Genomic DNA, 24,371 nt, shown 5'->3' with positions numbered 1-24,371 from the left:
ACAACACACACTCACTACAAACTGAATAACTGTAGTTTTAATAGCTACTTGTGCCTTATGCCCACGTGTGTCTTACAGTTTCAAGTAGATGCAGAACCAACAAAATTATGCAATTGTGTGTGTGCGCAAAAAAGGTGCATAAACAAATAAAAAGAACCAGTCTGAACCAATCTGCTTCACACGAACAAAAGAAAGATAACTTTGTCTCTGCTGAGTCCATTTACTGCTAGAAACATGAAAAGCAGTGAGCCTACGGCAAGCAAAACCGTTCAAAAAAGAAATCAATCTTCAGAGTGTCCCTTATTGGGATTTAAATGATATTTAAAGTGAAGTGACACACACACACACACAGACACACACACAGAGAGGAATCTTAAACAGGCCAAAGAGAAGACAGCAGGTTCCATGTTAGCGGCCTTGTAGATCTCCGCCATATTCAGAGCAAAGAATGTGAGCGTCCTTAAGGGACCGTAGGGTTTTGACTGCGCTAAAGGCATAATAGCAGGTCAACCTTGAGTTTGTTTCCCACAATGCAATTTTTCACATTGTCTTTGACTAGAGTGTGTCTGGGAAGGGATAAATCTAAAAGCAGAGAAAAAGAATCAATGCGTGCATTAATATTACACAAATTAGCACTGTAACCACAGCAGAGGAGAACATCAGCCTCAGAGAGAGAGAGATGGGAAGGAAACTTAAGGTATTGCTAAAAATAAACAAAAAGGGCCTCACTCTTGCAGTCTTATTTACCCTTTTACCCTCAGCCCTCTTTTCCTCTCATTCCTTCTCCTCTAAACCCCATCTCTCTCTGCCTCTCAGTCTTTGTGGTTGTTCATGCTAAAAGGCTGCTGTGTGTGGCTGTGTGTTGAGAGGCTGGTCACATCCTTCTGTCTCTGTGCGTCTCCTGCCGATTTCCCTCCCATCACTGAATTATCCTTGATTACCTTTAGCGAAACATCATCAGATAATGAACACACACTCCTTTTGCTCTCATACACACAAATACATACACAGATATATACTATTATACATTACTATTCAGAGCCAGAGGCAGTTTAAGATCTAGGCTGTCACCAGGTTGTAAGGGGGAGAAAAAAGAAAAGAAAAAAGAAAACAAATAAAAAACAACATTTTCAGGCACCTCTCATCAAGGTGTTTGTGGAGAGTACCTGTCAAAGCACCTCTGTGTAGCAATTACATTCCTTCTCCTGCTTTTGAATGGTACATAATTAGGCTGAGCTCTGAGGACAGGGTTTGATATAGAACTCTGAAGCTTCATTAGCTGATGATACTGATGTAGAGCATGTATTAATGGGAGACTGTAGAATATTCTAGATGGTTTAAAAGGGCTCTGGAATGAAGTTCCATTGATGATGATTCTCAGGCTGCCGGCAATGTCATGATATCCAACCTTCTGCCAGTATGTATGCAGTGGAAGTCTACAGCCATTCCAGCACTCATTCTTAGCAGTGAAATCAAGGAAATATTTATAGATTTTCCAGAAGTGTCCGTCGGTCTACAACTAATGCGACATTGTTGTAGACAGGTATGTATTATTTTGAATGTTTACATTTTCCTTGATAGTGATACATCGAAAACATCCACAGAGATTCATCTGGGACATAAGAGCTTATTGTCCACTTAAGAGTTTAGACCTTTGAGTGAGTGGTATATAAGAAAACTTATTTTTAAAAGGGGAGATATTTCACTTTTTTTGCACTAGAAAGAAAACATCTTCTGTTTACTCCAAAGGCAAGGCACTCAGGAGCTTAGGGTTTTAGTCATTTTCACTTGGTTCTCTTTCTTCATTTTCGTTTTTAACCATATTGTACCAGTAAAGCATATTATGTAAAGCTGCTTTTTGCCAACGTCAGTTGTAAAAACCACTATATATAACTAAACTTTGATTTGATTTTATTCACATAAACACAGTGCTGTGATTGGAGGATCTCAGAACTCTGAAGTACCTGTACTCTACGTAAGGTGCAACACAAAATAGTTTTATCACATGTTATGAGACTTGGAACGGCAGATCTGGGTTGGTAGGAGCTCCAGATTATCAAATTAATGTGCTAATCCACTCAAGTTTGCTGTAGAGGCTTTCATTAGAGGCAGAATGCAGAACATTGTAATAAGTTTAAAAGTGTTCAAAAAGAAACTTCCAGTGACGACAACTGTAAGATTGAGGGCACAGGAGCTTGGAGGACTAGCTTTAAGAGGCTCGTGCTGATATAAGCACAGAGAAACATCCTGACACACAAGCATGCCCAGCGGCCACTACATCCATCTCTGAAACAGCACTAAGACACAAAAAGACACACACGCTGGCCGGCCGGCCAGTCACCCCACCCACATACACAGTATCCAGTACAGTAGCAAGCCCCCGAGGGATAAATTCCAATCACATCATATTAACCAAGCGCTTTATTACAATTCTCATGGGCTAGTGACCAGACATGAACACAAATCACTCTGTTTGTTTACACTGTTCACAGCTTTATATCACAATGCCATTTATCAAGCCCTGTCCTGAATAAATAATGAGCTGGATCTGCTGCTGAATAATTATTTCATGATGTACTTTAGTAATATTTTATGACAAAGCGGTGTGAGGGATGAGATAGGCCATTAACTTTTCATGTTTCTTCATGATCTTAAGACAAAGCCCAGCAAATGTGCTTGTGTGTGTGTGTGTGTGTGTGTGTGAGAGTGTGAGAGAGAGAGAGAGAGAGAGAGAGAGAGAGAGAGAGAGAGAGAGAGAGAGAGAGAGAGAGAGAGAGAGAGAGAGAGAGAGAGAGAGAGAGAGAGAGAGAGAGAGAGAGAGAGAGAGAGTGTCAGTGCCTTGAGTTCAGATTCTGCTGGGCTTAAACCCTACTTGGCCTGATAGTAATTTCTGCCTTCAAATTTCATTCCAATGGATTCATCAATCTTTCTTCTCTTTGCTTCTCCATCTGCCTCTTTCTCCCTCTCTCTCCATTTTTCATTTATTGAGAGGGAAAGTTAGAAAACGGTAGGGTTACGTGCCCAGGATGCTTAATTAGGTACATGCACACAATGCAGCTCTAACATACAAGCACATCAGAGAATTCAGCACATACACTGCATTTTCTAGTATTCACTCACAGATCCAAATCATTAAAATCAGGTTTTCCAATCACCTCCATGGCCACAGGTGTATAAAACCAAGCACCAAGGCATGCGGATTGCTATTACAAACTTTTTTTTTTTCAAAAATAATGGGTCACTCTCAGGATCTCAGTGAATACCAGCATGTTACCGTGATAGGATGCCACCTGTGCATCTAGTTGTGATATTTCCTCACTACTAAATAATCCACAGTCAATTGTCAGTGGTATTGGGGACGACAGCAACTCAGCCACGAAGTGGTAAGCTACGTAAAATGATAGAGCGGGGTCAGCAAATGCTGAGGCGCATAATGTGCAGAGGTCGCCAATGTTCTCTCAATCGCTGCTCAAAAACTATGCGTAGAGAGCTACATGGAATGGGTTTCCACAGCCGAGAATAAACAACCTATGCTTAGAGCATGTCTAAATCTCTTGTACTTCACACCAGATTTGTCAGAAATTTAATAATTCTTTTAAAGTCAATTTCATGCAAGCAACAAAATTAAAAAAGGACATATATATGGTTATACTCCAATAACAAGGGGCAGCAGGTGGCACATCACGCAGTGTCACTGTTGCACATTCCTGGGTGTGTCCCTGGCCTGAACTCAGATTCTGGGCAGGCTCTGGACACATCATGACCCTGGGATAAGCGATTGCAGAAAATGAATGAATGAATAGAATAAAACAATTGTTAAGATATGGCAGATATGGTTCTCTGACCCGACAGATATGCACATATTTGCTCTGCTACTACTCATTGTGAGTTATGGGTGAAGTAAATCTGTGGACAATCTTGGACAAAAATCAGTCCATTTTTAAGCCCCACAGGCCTGAAGTAAATGTACCCCCTAAAATAAATAAGAATATGGGATTAAAAATTAAAAAGTATAATTAGTTACATTTATTACATTTGCTTTAACATAATGGAAAGCAATAGCACATTACATATGGCATGAACCTTTAATGGAGAAAAAAATAAAAATCTGCACTCTGTATTGAGTTCAGGCACTGGAATCAATAGAGGTATTGGTTGTTGAATTGAAGCAATATAATTCCCAGCCAAACACAAACACACACACACACACACGTTTTCCAGCTAACCACAATTTTCAGAGAGCTACTGAGGCTGAACGTGTATCTATAAAATATCTCCTTTGTCATCAGCAGAAATATGTTGTGAGCAGCAGCAGGAGAATTGCACTGATACACACCTGCATGGTCCCACAGTCAGGATCAAAGGTCAGAAGGTCGGGCCAGGTTTGAGAGCAACTTGGACATACAATCGCACAAGATCTAATTATTACATTCTACACAACATATAACTACCTCTGAACATGGGAAAAGGTGGAGTAAGAGAAATAAGGAAAGAATGGTGAAGGTTGCATAAAGACAGAAACTGAGAGATGAAAAAAGATTTAGGCATAGAGCATGAAGAAAAAGAAAGGCAGAAACAATAAAAACAGAAAGTGTGAGTGGGAAAGAATCCAGAGAGAAGCATGAAGTGGGTGAGCGATACAGCATAAAATAATAGAAAAAACGAATACAGAGAGAGACAGAAAAAAGGAAAAGGAGGTAAAAGGCAGGGGGGGAACAAGTAGAGGTGACAGGACAGAGAGTGATGGGTGGATGGAGAAAAGGGAGAAGAAAAATAATCATGTAGACTGTGAACCGTGAGCAAAGTGCAAACCTGAGTCCACTGATGAGCAGTTTATCTGTCTGCATACGCGCCTATTGCTGCTGCAGCCACCTCATCACACCGACTTGCAAGCATCGATTTGCTAAAAATCCCCAAATACATTATTGATTTTAATTAGCCCACACATTCATTATTACTCCAGCGATGCTTCTTTCCTTGTGCATTAACTCAGAGAAGCTGGAAATATTCTCAGTCTCCCCACGCAGGCCAGTACTGCTCTCCAGTGATCCATTTCCTTCTGTCTCGCTCTCCCCGTTTCCCACAGTGCACACTGTACATCAGGAATATTGTTTTTGAACGCTGCATCGGTCTGATTGGAGCCATTACATCGGAAGACAATGGTGCCCAGAAGAGCCTTAAAAAAATTACACTCTTCCACAAACCAGCCACATGTTCAAACTGGGAAATACAGCACAGTCGCAAGTGTAAAACTCAGGGCCCCGAAACAGCTATTGGTAAAAACATAAACACAAAACAATCAAATACATGCCTCCATAGCCTACAATTTCAGATACACAGCACAGATGTACTAGGTTCAAATGGCTCTAAATTTGAGAAATCTAGGGAGCCAGTCTTTTGTTTTGCTGTAATGTAATGAAGCAGATTGTGTGGGGGTGTACAGTGCCATCATTCAGAGTAGTTCCTTCAGTCCCGTCAGCAAAGTGACCCAGTTTGTATTTGTGTTTTGGTCTGGGCTATGGCTTAGAGCGAGCTGTAAAAGAGATTTTCCACTTAATTCTGCACACTGAACTTGACTTCCCTATTTTTCAAAGCTTCTACTTTGTCAAAAGCAGGTCTTTTCAGGCCGAAAAGATTTCAAAGTAGTGCAATCGCATTGTGAATAATTTCATTCTAAGTTGTGAATTCTTCTTCACAGGTGAAGCCGCCTCCAAAGAGAGACAAACAACAGAAGTGTCACTGATGTGAGGATACGCAGTCAAAATGATGACTACGCCCCTGGATGTACAAAGACTTCAACCCAAAACATCAGTTACAAGGTCTTCTGGCTTCAGGAGTTGAGACAAACAGTAACTGCTTTGATTGAACTGCTTTGAAAACTGCAAACGTCCTCTGGAGTTATGCTGGTCTCAGTGCCTACATTTACCAAGAACACCAGTAATGGCTGTCACAGCCATCATTCACTGAAGTGAACGGACAAAAAACAAGTCTGAAGATTTTACTAATTTCACTATCAACTGCAGTGTGGAATTCTACTCAGTTTTGTTCAAACTCAACAAGAAGCTACTGCAAAGGACCACTCAACTCAAAGTGTAAGAAATCTATTTTTCCTATGTTAATATGAAGGCCAGATTTATGAAAAACTCTTAGTTGGCAGTCAAACTTCTCTACTGCAATATTATGGATCATTTATCACAACAGTCTCAATACTGTATAAAATATGTAGTAACTGAACCGCTGGGCCACAATGTGTGGGGGTGGGGAGTGTGGGTGAACATTTAAATGCTAATAATCTAAATGATCTTGAAGATCTGTGATTTAAGTACCACTGCTCAGATTTGGGGGGAGGAAAAAAAAAAAAAAAAAAAAAACCTCCAGAGGTCATTCCCACAGAGAAGTAAACAACCTTGCAGCAGCAGACTCTTTTTGTTGTTGTTTTTAAAGATTCTTATTTTCTGGCAGAGGTCAAACTTTAAATCTGCAAAGTACTTTATTATGGATCTAGACCAAAACCAACCAGTACTATCATTTGTGGGTAGGATAGGTGTGAGTCTGTCTGCTAGACAACTAATTATACAGAAATAACCTTAAGGAAAGCTATGCAGACACAAAATAACTAACTTGTTTTTTGGCAGTCAGTATAACATTCATGCAGGATTTAGGTGCTAAAAACATTAAAAAATATGTTGGCCCTTTAAAGAATGTGTCAATACACTGATTTTTTTACATCAATTAACAGACAAAAGGGACAGCAGTAGGGACAAGATGATTATATTGTGTAATACTGAAAATACACTGGGGACTCAACATGGAAGGGATTAAAATATATATATATTTCGACCAACCATTTAACATGTCATTTCATATTTGAAATTCTAAATTATTCTAAAGACACAGGATGCTCAGAATGGTAACAGGGGGAGGGGGGAAATAAAATGTGTGTTTCTGTAGTATCTTAACATAGAATCAGTATTAGAAATGGCAATATTATATTATCAAGTGCTTACAGTGCAGCTCTACTAGATACAGTGGCTGATATGATGAAAGTCATTTCCAAACAGTGAGAAAAACCATGAGGAAAATTGCAGCTAGTAAGTCGAAGCAGAGAAGAGATGTAAAAGACATCAAATAACTGACAGCGAAGATGAAGAGATGATCAGAGTTAGCAGAGGAAGAGGGGGCGGCTAAGAAGATGACCACTGATGAAAACATTTAAGCGTGGGAATGTGTTTAAGTAAAGGATGGAAGAAATGAGCTGGAAATTAAAGGGAAGAAAACGCAATGTAAGTCTGTGTGTGAGAGAGCAAGCGAGAGAGAGAGCGAGAGCGAGAGACTGACTGAGTGGCACTTATTCATTCAGAACATGCAGCAGGTCACAGAGTGGGCAGGAAAGTATTTGCAATTTGATGGCACACAGGTTTGTCTTATACACTACTCTTGCACAGTGATCAAGCACATTACGGCTGGCATAAATAACATTTAACAAATATTAATTCTCACCATCATCCTTCATAACATTAATGTCACAATTATTAGCCATTATTACCATAAATAATAAGGCTGAAATCCAGCTGCTCCTTCACAATATGTTCCTACACAGCTCTAAACTGTAGCCCCTTTATTCATAGAGCTGTAATTAACTACTAAGGCTCTAAGAATTTAGAACCACTGTTTAATCACCACCACAGTGCAAGTTACTAAGTTCTATTTATTTTATCCCCAGTTTTTAATATTTGATTAGCTTGTCACTTGTAATAATGAAAAACAGAAGTGACTGCGATATCCTGGATGAGTCGAGCCAAATAATAGCCAAGATGAAGCAAATGAATCTAAAAATTTGGGAGTTCACCTTTGTGCAAATCCGAATATGAGGTAGCATTTTTTTTTTTTTTTTTTATGATTCAATAATTTAGTGATCCCACACACAGATTATTCCTCAGACTTGACTCTTTTAGCTTCAGTGAACTACTCTGCACTCTGAATGTGTTGTGGGGGCCTAAACTAAGCATCTTCTTTATATAAGCTGGACTTTTAAGAAGTCTTTTCTGGTGAAATGTGCTGCGGTTTAAGCAAAAACATAAAGACAAAAAATAAATAAATAAAACCTTTGGCTTGGAAAAAAGATCCAAAGACTACAGACATTCAAACACCATCATAACAACGGATTACCAGACTATTCAAAATATTTTGGCCAGTGCTAAAAACTCCACAAATCTGCACACAATCTCTCATACTTTTCATTGCTTTATTCTGTTGGCTTAGGTTAAGTGAATTAGGATGAATGGGGAAGAGTGTTGGCACATTTTATTAGATGTGCAAAAAGGATCAAAAGGATGGCATCTCGACATTGCCATTCTCTGTGTTCACCTCCCTCACAGACACTGGCTTCTCCTACTCCAACACAAACAGTGCCAGCCCTGGAGACAGTTGATTATATGCTAAAAATACCCAAATGTATACACACCGAGCAAGCAATTAAAGATGACATTTAAATTGCTCTCAATTTTCTGCCAAAGTACCTCATTTTGTGCACAGTGACAGCCTTAAAAATGAACAGACAAAGAACATTTGCCATTTAAATGGAAATGATGTCTCTAAAGATGATTTGATTAAAAAAACCCTCAAAACGATTTTTCTTTACTAATTTTAAAAAGAAATCTATTTGTTAGGTAAATAACTTTCTTTTAAATGCCCCTCTCACACCTGCTATGAATACTGCCTCTTGGCATTGCAAACCACATGCAAAATTGTTTTTCACTCCAAATCTCGTGCTCTGTCTATCTGTGTAAACGAACTTGATTAGTTTTGCATGAGAGCTAGCTCCGTTTAAGGGCTTGTTTTGCATGTAGTCGCTGCCTGAGGCAACAGAGTACGCAGCCGAGGGGCAGCTAACCAACTCCCATCTGGCCCAGCCAACAACACAAACAAGCCCACTGCAGCCCCGCGAGAGAGCAGGCAGCGAAAAGAATGAAGCCCCAAAAGAGAACAATGCACACACCTTTACTCGCAAAAACATACAAGAATACAAACAGGTGTTGGCCCTGTCTCTTTTGTGCCTCCACCAAGAAGGAAAACAAAGGAATAAACATCCACTAAAAACCCTTTCCTTTATTTAATTTTCAAAGAAAACAGCCATTAAATAGAAGTCATTAATATTTCAGTGCCTTAAAAAAAAAGCAGACTTAAAAACCTTAACAACAGACATTTTTCACATTTTCAGACATTTTCTTATGTTTGAGTTTCTTTTACCATCCCACTCTTCCTTCCATTCAAGAGACTTGCTTTTGAGTCTTCATCAAAAGAAATATGTAGGCATATTTTTTCTATACCTCTATAGTCTAAGTTGGCTACTGGTTCAAAAAGTTGTTCCTTGCTTCAAGTACAGCAGCATAAGTACTGATAGTGTGTTCTTGGGCTTTTTGTGTCCATTTCCATTTCTCAGTCACAGTGTCTTGATACAAACACATCCTTTCCTACCATCAGCATTGAGTTAACTTATTACAGAGGACAGTTGGACAGAAACAAGTGAGGATTTGATCAGAGAGAAAAAAAGAAAAAAAAAAAAAAGAAAAAAAAAACCCACTGAACTCTGGCGCACTCATGTCTCAAATATGAAAAATAAGTACTGTTTATCTATTGGAGAGTGAAGTTGCTGTATTAGGAGTTTACACCTTAATATTATTTTATTAGAGGTAGAAAAATAATTCACACTGTGATTCAAGTCAAATACAGTTTGATTTCTTTAGAATAGCTTGGAATGTTCATTATCCACAGTACATTACTGAGTGGACCACTGTTTATTAGGAGTGCATGAGCCACATAATACTCATTTGTTTTTACCACTTATTTTGGTAGCCTGTGTGTCTGATGCATTCTCAAGGTATTTACTGTGTTCCCAGGACCCCCCACACCCCCCGCATCAGTCTCTACGGAACAGATCAAAAACACACACACACAAAGCCACATGCACAACCCTACAACTAATTTTCAATCCTTGAGATTCTCATTCATGGCTATGAGATGGCAACAAAAATAACAGACGGTGACACCTTGGTTTAAAACAAGTCTGGACAATGAACGAATGAGCGGGTGTTTTCCACGGCTGCTAGCGGAACCTTTCCATCTGTTAATGATAGGGAGAAACTCGTTTCCTTAAGAAAATCTGAAAATAGAACACAGTCCACGTTGAGGATGGTGAATACATGGCTGTTTTTTTTAGTGCTGTAATGGTCAATTCATTAAAATCTTTGTTCATAAAGTTTACGAACCATTACTGATTACTTTAGGAGCCATTACTCACAAGTGCAATGTCATTTGTTTATCATACTTAGATGTTTTTATATATATCTTATTTCATATATTGTTAAAACATATTTGCATAAGTGATCTTTTCAAGCATGTTGTCATTTTTTTAATACAAATATTACAAACCATAATTACAAAAAACAAATTTATGTTGTCCTTTCTAAATCTGTACTGAACATATGTTTTTATAGTTACACACATACTTTTTTGTTATAAACTTCAGCTTTGACAAATGTTTATTTCACGTATTTACTTTGGCTTCCTTATGCATGTGGAACATTTACAGTGTAGCTAAGAGTAGCTGCTTTTGGGAATATTAGTGTCTTTGAAGGGGAACAATGGCAGACTTCTTTGGGAAAGCTGTTGTTTGGAGTGCAGAGATGTATTTTCTTGGTTTTAAACCTAGACAGACATGAGCATTAAAATGCAGTAGTGTGCACAAAAAAAGCAAAATAAAAAATAAACAGATTTTAGGTTAGATTTCTGATATGGACAATTGAAAAAAATTGCAATTTATGTCATTTTAACTAAAGGTCACTAAACGTATTCTCTGACAATCACACAGTATTGGAACAGAATGTAGTTATACATTTCCAATGTGGAAGTTTAGATGTGTTTTATTGTCATCAAGTTATCCTTGAGGCAGTTACGCAGTTTTCAAAACTGCCGTGGCCATCAAATCTAGCAATTATTCTTAGACTGGGGCTGTGTTTGTTGCCCCTTGTGTCTAAGAGGTTGAATTTGAATCATTTCTCTAGAAGTGGTTTTGTTTTGACAAAAAAAGTCCAACTACCCCTCTCAGCAAGCAGGGCTTCGAATTCCAATCACAGGCCCATTTTCTTCATGGCAGTTTTTCTTGGTTTAGCGTCTGCAGCCAGATTTTGTCATTGCTGCTTTAAACATAATATAAAACTGTTTCTCTGCTTGTCACTTTTACAAACAATTTTACTGCTGGTGTTTACATTATTTTTTCAAAGTTTTCATGTTTCACAGATAGAAGAGCTTAAACGTTTACAGTTTTTTGACAAAGGAAAAAGTCATGGTCATTTTATTCAGTCTTGGCAGATGAGGAAGTATAAGATGGTAATTGCTTTGTGTTTTTCTTTTTTATTATTTCTTTTTAGTATTTTAGACCTAAGGGGACAGGATGTAAAATGAAACGTTTAGAAGTCATTTCCATCTTAATTGCAAGTGTTTCTCTTCTTCCTTCCGCCATCCCACATTGATAAGTCACAGGCGGAGGCCTACATAAGACAGGCACAGGAAACAAAGCAAGAGCTAGTTTGCTCGTCTACAGTCTGTTGAACACAGAGTGATATCTTTCTTGGGTATTCCAAGTAGGCTTTTTGAATAATTCATACTATTTTGAAAACAATAACCACCCAGAAACAGCATCCATTATGCATGTCAATTTGTAGCAAGTGTCTGTGGTTTGCCCCCGAATCCTAAATGCAAATTACATTGCAATTGAAAGCTGCAGCTGACTCTGGCATGAACTTTATGAAACTCAGACTAAAATTAAACTGTTGATTTATTCAAACACTATTCAGTGTACAATTTGAATTGTAATGTGACTTAGGATCATTCGGCGAGCAAGACCGTAATTGTTTTTCAGGATCTGAAATGTCAATCGGTTTTAATATACATTCTGAAAAACACCCGTCTCTTACACATACTCACACTTGCACACGTTTTAAACCAAATTTGATGTTTTGTAATTTAATCTACCATTACATTCTTCATATCAGTGTTTAATTTTCAAAATTCTGTTGCCCCAAGTGTTGCTTCCCTCTGCTTTTGCTTCAAATTCAGCAGCAGTGGTAATGACCTGCTGTTAATGTAAAACTTAGTTACTTAATAATGTGGGAAGATTGTAAAAAGGAATGTAAAGTATATTGTGGACAGGTAAAAAGCTAAACTGATAGATTGATAAATATAGACTGATATATACATTTACTTAAAACAGACAGCACTCATCCAATAAGAAAAAAAAATGATATATTGACTTAATTTAAGATGTTTCGACTTCTTAACTGCCCCCTGTTTCTCTCTGTTCCCCACAGGTACCAAGGGCAGTAGCAGTAAAAAGGCCACCCTTGCAAGAAAGTGCAACCACTCGCACTTTATTTACCACTAAACACAAAAGAGGAACATAAGAGAAGCTATGGCAGCTGAAAGCCTGGTTGAGCTCAGAGACTGGCTGTTTCTGCTTCTTCTCTGCCTCACACTATTGGTGGAAGTACTGGAGTTTGCTGCAGCAACAGCTGCCATCACTGAGGCAGCACTTAGTGAGGCAGAGCTTCAAGGGGATGTACCGTGTCCATCAGCATGCAGATGTGACGACGGATTCATTTACTGCAATGACCGAGGACTAAGCATTATACCACCTTTACCTTTAACGGCAGCTGTTCTCTATTTACAGAACAATCGTATCGACAATGCTGGCTTACCAATATCCCTAGAACAACGAATGACTGTTCAAGTAGTTTATCTTTATGACAATGAACTTGATGATTTTCCGACACACCTGCCTCCATCGTTGCGAGAACTCCACCTTCAGGACAATAATATACGAACTTTACCCCGTTCGGCTCTCGCACGTTTACCGTTGCTAGAGAAACTCCACATGGATGATAATTCAATATCAACAGTAAGCATTGAAGACAAGGCATTTGCCAATAATCCACGGCTACGCCTTCTCTTCTTGTCACGAAACCACCTCTCAAGTATACCATCGGGGTTGCCGTCATCACTTGAAGAGCTTCGATTGGATGACAACCGAATATCAACAATTCCAACACATGCCTTCAGGGGACTCACTTCGCTTAGACGCCTCTTCCTTGATGGGAACCTGTTGGCGAATCAACGTATCGCTGACGACACATTTTCACGGCTGTCTAATTTAACAGAGCTCTCTTTGGTACGTAATTCCCTTCAGTCCCCACCTTTAAATCTTCCCAGCTCACATCTTCTCCGACTTTACCTGCAGGATAATGCCATGGCTCATATGCCAAGGGGTTCGTTGGATGGCATGCATAGGCTGCAGAAACTCGATTTGTCAGGCAACAACCTTACAACCCTGCCCAGAGGTTTATTCAGGGACCTGGACAGCATTTCACAGCTGCTTCTCCGTGGAAATCCTTGGCACTGCGGCTGTAACCTCCGCTGGCTCCATGACTGGTTGCATGTTCGAGGTTCATCAGTAACTGTGAGGGGTCTGACATGTCATGGACCTGAAAAAGTCAGGGGCCGATCTCTTAGGGATCTCACGGTTCAAATGGAGCAGTGTGAGGTGCCTGTGGACAGCCTGGGTAGTGTTGGAGGGCTTGGGGGAGGTGATGGAGGCAAACGAGAGAGAGGGGATTTTCCAACTGACACCCCAACTACAACAACTGTTCAACTTCCACAAGGTTCTCTATTCACACTCAGGTCCAGGAGGCCTGTGCACAGATACCCTGATTTAGGGCAGGACAGTAATTTAGGGGGTGAAGGTGGGGTTGCTGGCAAAACGCTGGTCATCAGTGTAAAACCCTTAACACCAGAAACAGTTCATATTACATGGCAGGCTGCCCAGCCGGCATCAGCTTTCAGACTCTCTTGGTTAAGGCTAGGCAACAACCCGGCTATGGGCTCCATCACAGAGACACTAGTCCCAGGCGACCGCAGAGAGTATTTGCTCACTCAGCTACAACCTCAGTCAAGTTACATTATCTGCTTGGTGCCTCTTGTTGTCAACAAGGGAAGATGGACATCAATTACAGCAACAGGGGGGTTTAATATGAACTCTGACTCAGAGCATGAGCATCCTGCTTGTGCCAGAACAGAGACAGCTGACCCCCAAGTTCAGCCTGGAGCTGATCAGGGACAGGACATTCAGGGTACAGATGAACTAGCTGCCTTACCGCTTGCAGGAATTATAGGAGGGGTGACAGCATGTGTTTCCTTGTTCTTAATTTTTGGGATCTTCTGCTGGTATGGACATCGTGCAGGATATCTTACAGCTGAGGAACACGCTGGGGTCTATGGACGAGATGTTGTGGGGACCCGTAGTGGTGCCAAGCATTATGATGACTATGTAGAATCTGGTACCATTAAAGACACCTCAATCTTAGAGATTGGAACTCCTGGTTTCCAGATGACACCACTGGCAGCCCACCAACCTTTGCAGCCAAAAGCAAAGGTTGAGGACATGACATACATCCATACAATCTTTCCCTCAAATAATACAACCCTTTACAGGAGTACCCTTAACCACACAGCAAATCCAGGCTACGGGACCAACCGCGGCTACAGAGAAGGAGGGATACCAGATATAGATTATGCTTACACGTGATAGAATATTATTCCTAATATTTTCTGGTCACTATGTTTAATACAGAGTAGCTGAGTAGGGGTTTGTTCATTACCCTAGGTTCCAAAGTAGGGGTGTGCCGATTCAGAAGTAGCCTGTAAGTTCATTCACGTCCATAAATAGTCATATGATTGAAAATGTAACAATTTCTTGAAATCATTCTTCCTCTAAAAAGCTAATTGCATCATCTAATTGGCAGGGGAAAAACAGATCCATGTGAAAATGATATATTTTTCAGAACAGCTGGAATATTAACTTCATAACATCAGAGATCATTATGTATCATTATGAAAATGTTATAAAATGTCTCATTCCACAAAAGAACAAATTGTATAATTGACCATTCAAAGCTGGGTGTAAAACCAATGCACTCTGTGAAGGGCTTTTATTATCTTTATTGATTTATTCAGGTCATGCTTTTAGTGTCTTGGCCCCACATTATTTCTGACAAGACTATGAAATGACCTCATTTTCATATGCATAATCATGAAGCAAATTTTCAATTGGCACACCCCTCGCCCAATGTACCCTTTGTGCCTCCTTCAGTCTATTTCCAGTCTATCTGTTTCTCAATACAATCTGGGGCAGAGATCCTCGGGAACACACTTGTATCACTTAACAAATTAAGTGCCAGAGATACCACTCTTGGTATTGACATACTCCAACATTTCAAAGGATTTAGTGAACTATTCTTTTTCCCTTCTTAGTACCAATGATTACCTGTTTATTTCCTTTAACAATGTCATGTTAAGAGGACATTTGGTTAGCATGAAGAGCAGGTGTATGCTGAGGGACCAGGTGTGTATAGTAGCTTTACTACCTGTACTGTATATTTGTGCTGGGGTAAAAGAATGCCTTTTAAATCTTAAAAACCTCAACAACATCAAAAAAAAAGAAAAAAGGAAAAGAAAAAGAAGTCAGCTTTTCTGTTTGTGATTCAGATTCTAGGTTCTTATTCTCCCCATTCTCTCTGTCTCTCTTTGGTTTTCCTTGATTCCCTCCTTTTTTTTTCTCTTGCACGCTGTGCAGCTACTTTGTTCCCAGCCCAGAGAGCAGACAGGGGCGATAACGGTTTTGACAATGAAGGACGTCAAATTGCTACTGGGTTTCTTCTCTTTTAACAAGAGAGAAAAAAAGAGGGGGAGGCGTCAGGAAACAGCGAGACAAGGGGGGGAAGGTTTCATGCCCACAAAGAAATCTCTTATTAAAAAAATACAGGTATCAGGTAAATGGATGTGTTGTGTTTTTTAGAACAGTGGATTTATGACTCATCACATGAAAAGGGGTTTCCAATGTAGCCACATGCTCTCTGGTGCATTTTGCAGTCTCTGTGAAATACTACTAATATTAAAACAATGTTTTCGTTCCCAAGACAAAACTAAGCTTAGGAAGAAGATCTACACCAAAAGAGAATCATGTAAAGGAGGCATCTCTTAATTGATGATTCAACCCAAACTGACAGGCTGACACAGATAAAGCGGTCAATTTGGTACTAACCTAATGCAAGCTAATGGGAAGGAGCTGTCAATAAAGAACCCGTCTCTGGAGAACAACAGGAACACTAAATCCAATAAAGGGCATGAAAATTGGTCAGCGAACATTTCCATGAGTCTAACTCTGGCACTGTCATCCCAGAGTAACAGAAATGCCACTGTATAACCCCATGCCCTTAAGATACTGAAAAACACAGAAATCAGGGACTTTATTCATAACAACACCACTACCACAATACTGGATCTCTTTATCTTGCGTATGGGCGGCAGCGTCTTTTACATGGTCAGGGACAATCTTTTACCCAGCCTACTGCACAGAATTGGGGAGTATATCTTGTAAGGATAGCGTGTTAGGATTGTCCGAAGATGGTAGAACTTAGTCCCTTTAATTTTCCTGCCTTTTTATGATGCATTTTGAAAGTGATACATTTGAATAAATAGTGAAACTGTCACATCTATTTCTCTTTCTGGAAAAATCTCTGCAATGGATAATAAATACAGCTTGTTTTTTCCATCAGTATATACAACAACATAAACATATATAATTAAAAAGGAGTTGTGATGAACAGCCTTTCTGTGTTTAGTTTGAGTTTTATAAGAACCGATAAAATGCATCAAGGGGATAAAACATACTAATCGGAGCTCTGAGAAATAAATGCATTTTCACATTACAAAAACTCTCCATAACAGTTCATAAAGACCCTGGAGATGTTTACAGTTCAGGGGAAACCCTCGCACTAAATACAGTGGGAATGTATGTCACTGGTGTCAATGGGGCAAGTGAATAAGGTGAAGTGAAAGCGAATGGATTGTGTGTTTAAGAGCAGACATGTCTTCAATCTGAAGAGTGTGGTAATGCCTGTGTAAGCAACACACAGATCAATAGAATGGGGAGGGGGGGGGTGTCTGTCTCAGATGGGGAGGGGTTTTTATAACAGCGTGAGTAAATAAGTGAGCAAGTTTCTATGTAAATGTCTACGAGGGGATTTATTTATTTATTTAGCGCCACTTTCCCAACTGTCATTTCTGAACAGAATACTATTCTGGATAATTGCAGCAAGTCTTTCTCAGCTGTTTACAATTCACAGCGATGTCATATAACTGAGGCTTATTAAGCATATGAGAGTGCTAAAGAGTCAAAGGTGGGAGCAGATACTCCCATATGGTCGAATGCAAATGTAACTTAGATGATTTTTTGTGTGCGCATATGCTTGTGTAAAATACAAGGTTGATCTGGGTTAAATGGTGTGAACACTTGACGGATTATATTCCTGACATATTAAAAATTAACACTAACATTGCAGCCTCATATTTGAAGGCAGATTGTTACTGGAGGCACTAGGTCACCTGAAAGGGGCATCTTTACTGATCCAAGGGATTTGCACTTTCACTCAATGAAGTCCAATTTTTGACAGGTCCCAAAAGATAAGACTGGGGGACTTATATTATTTAAAAGAAAAAAAGTCACACACTAGTGAGTGAGAACCAATTGGTACCATTCAAACATCTGTAGACGAAACCCTCAGAAAACATCCCTGATGAACAGCATGACTCCTCTTTCTGCATTTACCACATTGGGGCAATTAAGCTAATTAGACTGAAAGAAGACCAACATTCAAGCTTCCTTCATTTGAGCTAAAGTGGCGATTGATTGGGAGAGAATGGAAGGGGTGGGAGGCTTTTAAGAAGGCCTGAAATAATTGCTATGCACGCATTTCTGCTAACTCCTTCAGTTTGTTTTAAACCCACCATACCATTCATTACAAGGTTTGGCATCTGAAAAGTCGACTATTCAATGGCATACATCAAAGAGAATTTCAAATGCTGTAGTCTACATTTCCAGATGTTGTGGAACACTCGCATACATCTGAATATTTGCTCATGCACTGATTATTTAATGTTTGTCTTTTCAAAATGCTAACATCCTTCGGTTTAATTTCCAACAAAATATACAAATTTTTGTGCTTTGAACATGCACTGAGAAGTGTTTTACAGAATGTGAAAAACCCAATGAGGGGAAGAAAAACAAACAAAAAAAAAAAAAAAAACAAAACAAAAAAACATCACACTCAAGTGAAAATTCGTAAGCGCCTCTGATTGCGATGAATTTGTTAGGCGTGTGACAACTGTTTCTCTCCATCAAGCCTTGCTTCCAATTAGCAGCAATGTGGCATACGCTGAGAGATGTGAGATTTCTCTGTGTGAACTCATTTTAAATTTGCTTACGCTAGTGAGAGAGGGCTCTGAACTGGGAGCTCAGAATGCTGAGCCTCATTTGCAACAGATAACAGATTTAATGGCTTACACTCTTTGACAAAAAAGACGCATTTCAGACCTATTTAGAGATGTCTATGCTATCCCCCCCCCCCCTCCATGTACCCATACAGAGTTATTCTCCATGCAAATGATGTGCAAATATCACTCGCTGCAGGTTACCGGAACATGTCGCCACGTGAATTACACACGACTTGCCTGTGAGGAGCCAAGAACAGCATAATATTACCTCCCATTGTCCCATCTTTTATTCTGATCTTTGAACTGCAGGGCCATTTCTCCACACATGGAGCCCTGCAGGACACATCTTGCAGCTTTTCAGATAATACCACCATCAGTCTGGGAGAGAAATAATATAATAATTATATAAAAAGACCTCTAACCCTAGTAACAAGGCAAGTAATCTCAAGTGAATAAAGTGCAGAAAAAAGAAATCTGGTGCTGGGTTCCATTGCGATCTACAGTATAACATTATATTGGATGGCGTCACCCTTATCTGGCATCATTCCTCAGCCTTTCTGGGAATCCAGGTCTGGAATATCCGTTATCTCTGGCCCGGAATACTCATCCTCCTCCATCAGAGAAAGCCAATAAAAAGAGAGACAGGGAAACCTCAAATTCATGACAAATTCAATCTCCTTCACAGAGCAAAGACGACCTGATGATTGGAAACGTCCTAAAAGCCTTTTTCCAAAAGAAACGGGTGCTGTCAGAGTTGTTTAGCTGACGTTATGGGGTCGCTGAAATAAATGCTTGAGGAGAAATGCAATTTAAAGCCTGACTCTGCTCTAAGTTTTTTGAGAGAAAGCATTGTAAGCACTATGTGAAAGCATTTTATACACCATTTAAAACAAAGATACTTGGACATTTGGAGTGACGCCACAGGAAAAACCTCTATTTTGCCCCTTAAAAAAACAAAAGAACATTATTTTTATTGCTATTGTAACAAGTGCAGTACATGCAAAAAAGAAAAGAAAAAAAAAAAAAAAAAAAGTATAGATTCAGATATTTTTAAATGGTTTCCCAGCATTGTTTAAACTTTATACTCTTTCAGAATAAAACAAAAACAGCCATCAGCCCTCATTTTAAAAAACGTTAATTAATTATATTAACTATCTGTGAGTATTCATGCAATTCTGACGTTATTATGCATCTTCATGTTGAAAATTTTTTAAATAACTATTTATATTACATTATAAATTGTGCATAACATTCTTTATATATATATATATTATATATATATATATATATATATAAAATAATCCTCACTACTGTTTTGAAACCATCTGATACCAAGGACCTTAAGAACCTTTGAATTTTTTACATTATATGGAGGTTTCTATTTTTTAAATGGTACCTCACACCTGAAAACCTCATTTAACAATTCCATCCACTGACATGACCAACTAGGAACTAAAAATGCTTCTTGTTAGCTATGTTTATTTAAGACAATGTAGCTCACATCTCAAGCAATTGTGAAGTATTAATTTAAGCATTAAAGCTCAGACATTTATTTATTAATGAATAAAAATCACACATTGCTGCCCTCTAAATGTGTTACTGTGCCAATGGGAACTCGTAAAAATTGTTTCATAAAAAGAATGAGTTCCAGTAAATGTGTTTTCTGCTTTCTTTCATTTGCATGCATTTGCCTCAACCTGACTGATGAAACTGCAGCCAGATTACACTCTGCTTATGATGGTGAAAATAAACAGAAAGTTAATAACTGTCAGCTCAAATAAAAGCAATCAGATGATTATGTAATATTTAATCATCACAATCACACATACACAGATCAGGGCTTTACATAGACTGGAATAATAATGAAGGGAAATTGGACAATCCAAACAATTTCATTAGAAGGTCACACACATTTGCCTTAAATTACTGGATATAACTGCCTATTGTCTCCATCTTGGGGTCTGAGAAGTAGTTATTCATGATGCAACACATCTTAATAAACCAACCTGCAACAGTATATCCTCCCTCATTTACTAGATGCACAGATTGATCAATGAATGGACTGACGGATGGATGGATGGATGGATGGATGGATTGAGTAGTGTAAAAAGAATGTTTACCCCTCCCCAGGCCCCTCCTCTTGGAAGGAGAGTTCCTAAGTGCCTGCGGATTTTATGTTTGGTGTATTTTATTGGGCAGAGGCAGGAGCCAAGAGTTGTAAAATGTTGTGAGAAGGAGGAGAGAGAGGACAGGGGGTGGAGGCAATGTTATTGTAAATCCAATCTTTATTGAGAACGACACACAAACAGCCCTCCCCTCTACCTCCGTCCCCTCCATCTTCTTCTCACTCACCCTCCCGTTCCCTCTTTCTATTGATTGATCTGCTCTCAGTGAAGTTTCAAGGAAGAACTATGTCTGTGTGGCTACAGACTGTGCGTACAAACTCCAATGTACAGCCTATAAACTATTTACAGTAGCATGTTTGTGCTACTGCACAGTTCTAAAACAGGTAATGAATAATTTTATCAGAAGTGAGTATTAAAATACACAAAGAGGCATTCTGATTTAGCAGATTACTGAATTCATTTAAAGTCACAAATTCACTGTAACTGATCTCAAACTTAAATGCAAAGGTAAATATGAGGTTAACAAGTTACAATTTCTGAACAGAAGTTTCTTATAACCTCCAGCTTTTCAAGAGGATTCCCTTGAAAAGCACCCATCTTTACAAGTTAATTTAAACCTTTAGAGACAGCCTCATTTTTTTATCTAGTGCTTGGAGATACTGATCAATTAGGAATCACTCACTGAACATTCATGAGTCAGACCAATATGATAAGATAAGATTAAAAAAAAAATAAAATAAAAGGGGGGTTGGGGGCATTGGTGATTTTAATGAAAGCAAACGCAAGTGTTGTTTTGGCCCCAGGCAACTACATACACCTGCATAAATGGAAGGATAAAAAGTTACAAGGGTTTTAAACGGTAATCTTCTTAGCTGAAAAATGCATGCTTAACTTAAAAGAAAAAAAAAAGGGGGGGGGGGGGTTGGGGCAGCATCAGCCAGATTTAACTGCCAGGAAAGGAAAAGCTTTATATTAGCCTGCACAGGTACACTTCATAGAAGCACTAGCTTTTACACTGTACTTGACCTCCCAATGTATTTGAAAACATAGCCAGGTAGGTTATTATTTACATATAGAAAATTTTATGTAACAACAATATAATTTATGGTCATACTTAAATATCCATTATACTGCAAGTGCATTGTTAGGGGTTGACTTTTCCTTTTATTACACCTGCACTGCCCAGCTGTATCTGTGTCCATTTTGAATAGAAGAATTTACAACTCCCAACAAAGACAACTTAATTTAGACTTGTACTTAAATTTCAGACTGCACTCAAAGTCCAAAGCCAAGTGCTGAAGATGGGTATAAGAGCAGTGTAACTGTGGATCAGAATGTTTCATACAAAAGTACCACCTAGTGCATAACCCTCCCAAAAAATGTAAATGCTGTTACTGTAGCAAAAAGGAGAAGAAATGCTCTATTAATTCCCAGGAGGAGCTTTGGATTAGAAGGTGTCTCCTGGCAGTGTAGGTAAAAGGTGATGACACTGTGCCAGAAAAAGGTTTAAAATGTTTAAAATATATAAAATTAAAAATAACCGGATATCAGAACCGGTCCATAACAGCCCCTAGAAGATAGTGAATTGACTCCCTTTCCTGCAGCAATGCTACTGCAAAAATTAATAGCATATTTATTCAAACTGTAATTGCTGAAACCATAATTTATTCCATTAAGCAAAAAGGCAGAAACGAATATATTAAATTTAACCATTTGCATGCTGCTGAACTACTATTTTCAACTTGTTTAGCAGAAAATCACAGCTGTTCATGTACCCTGACACATCCTAGGTGTTGCTGTAGAACTGTCTCTGAAGGAATAAAACACACCAATCATTTTTAATTATAATTTAATCATTGCAATCACATTATCACTCAAAACAGTCTAACTGCAATTATCATTGTTGTCATAATTGTGCACTCCTAAATAGGACCTCTGAGATTTGAGAGTCGTCTGATAGAACACCGCTTCAGAGCCACGATAACCTGCCACGCTGCCCTTAAGGTTGCCTCAATTCTCAGTGCATAAGTGACGTGTGTTACTTCAAGATCACAAAGGGAAGAGCTTGTTGTGGGGACATGTTTGTGTATGTAAGCATGAGGACAATGGAGGCTTTATGCAACTCCTGAAACTGCTTGACACTGTCTTTGTTAAACTTACAAGGACCCACCAGGGTGACAAGCACTGGCACATTTTAGCATCAGAATTTTCTGTGTACGTGTGTGTGTTTGTGTGGGTGGGTGGGCAGGCGCGTGTGTTAATACAGAAGTAAGTGCAAGCAAGCACTTGTGCAGCTTCACTCCTCTCCTGCCCATTGGATCAGTGCACACTTAGCAGTCCTGAGAAGTCCATTCCAGCATCCAAATTAATTACCTCTAGACAGTCTGTTAATCCTCACGCTTTTACACCAAGCCCCAGCGGCCAGTCGATCAATGCAGCCACAGGGAGGGATGAATCAGTGTGCTGTCACACAAACTCCTTCCCCTCGCTTTTCCTCTCTCCCTCACTGTCCTTTCCTCTTACGCCCTGTAATTTCGTTCCATCTATTTTCAATTGACCTAATGCTCTACCAACAAATCTGATCTATTGTAGCAACAGTTGCTAAGTTTGAAAAGTTGCTAAGTTGCTATCTGTGACATGATCTGTCTTGCAAATTGGGCTTTGGTTTAATTATAAAATTTTTTAAATTTAATTGGGTAAATAAACTAGCTACTTTCTAACCATAAGTAGTAAAAACAAAAATGTGAACATAATAAACCCTCAACGCACAGAGCTTTGCACTAATCTATAGCAAAAACATATATAAGTTACTGATTGGTGCAGTGGTTGGTGAACAGCTACATTTAGCCAATGATGTAGCACAGCAGTTTATAAGCTGGTTCACTGGCCTCAAACGGTAAAACACAAAACTGAATAAACTGCTATTTGATATTATATATACACAGCCACGCTTACTTTGGACACTCGTGTAAATAACTGGAGTGATATGCAGGACAATCTTGTTCTATATTGAGATTTTCAAAGAATAGACATGAGTCATGTAAAAATGTTCCATCCGCAATAGCTATAAAAAACACATTAGTCGTCAGAGCAGGGTCACTTCACCGAATTTAGAATGAATACTTAATCAAACATTTCTATTCCAGCCTCTATCAAGAGATTAACCTCCATTAGGATCCTCTGGATCAAGGAACATGACTGCTGGAATATTACATCGCCTGCTCAAAACGTGACTGCTCAAACATTAACACATTATAGCCTCGCTCTGTGGCAGTTTCAGAAGAGATGATGGACAAAATAATAAACGCCATGCACTTTTACAGCGCCATGATATCACATTAATGTCAGCACTGCCAAATAACTACAAAATGCTGACACTGACAGCAGTGGAACAACATCTGTGAGACTGATGAGACTACTCTCCATAAAGTGATGTAATCAACAGCAAATACCCTCCAGAATAACACCATGTGGAATTAGATTTCCTTGGGGATTCACTCTCGCAATGCTATGGTGTTTACCATCCAAACCCCAATGGTGCTGTTATCAAAAGAAGCCGACCTGTTGAAGGAGATGGCCTTTGCTTCCCCCTAGTGAAGATGCCATGCAAATGCTAGTCTGATCTGGCCATTTTCATGCACTCGGCAAGGGAATGTTGCGAAAAGCAAAAATGAGCACAGTCTGACTTATTCAGCAGATTTCAACTAAATAAATCAGACAGGTAAACAACAAAGCATCAAAAGCAGTCATTTATCTTCCTTCCCTCAAAGTCAAGAAAGTGGTAAAGATAACCAGCCCATATTAGCATGCACCTGCCAACAGCCCACAGATCGGCCAGAAGAACTGACCGTTTTTCAACAC

At 39.1% G+C, this 24,371-nt stretch overlaps 2 protein-coding genes across 3 annotated transcripts in view; one reads left to right on the top strand and one right to left on the bottom strand.

Moving 5' to 3' along the window:
• The window catches only part of macrod1 (mono-ADP ribosylhydrolase 1), an 84,939-nt gene that overhangs the window by 55,657 nt on the left and 4,911 nt on the right, over positions 1 to 24,371 (bottom strand). The window lies entirely within an intron of this gene.
• Positions 12,470 to 14,756, top strand: flrt1b (fibronectin leucine rich transmembrane protein 1b). Its single transcript, XM_066649840.1, has one exon. The coding sequence runs from the start codon at positions 12,470 to 12,472 to the stop codon at positions 14,636 to 14,638; it is 2,169 nt and encodes a 722-aa protein (XP_066505937.1). The 3' UTR covers positions 14,639 to 14,756.

This window comes from Hoplias malabaricus, chromosome 17 (assembly GCF_029633855.1).
Source record: "Hoplias malabaricus isolate fHopMal1 chromosome 17, fHopMal1.hap1, whole genome shotgun sequence".
Lineage (NCBI taxonomy): Eukaryota > Metazoa > Chordata > Actinopteri > Characiformes > Erythrinidae > Hoplias > Hoplias malabaricus.
The sequence above is the reverse complement of the archived record's forward strand: the minus strand, read 5'-3'. Positions and strand labels throughout refer to the sequence as shown.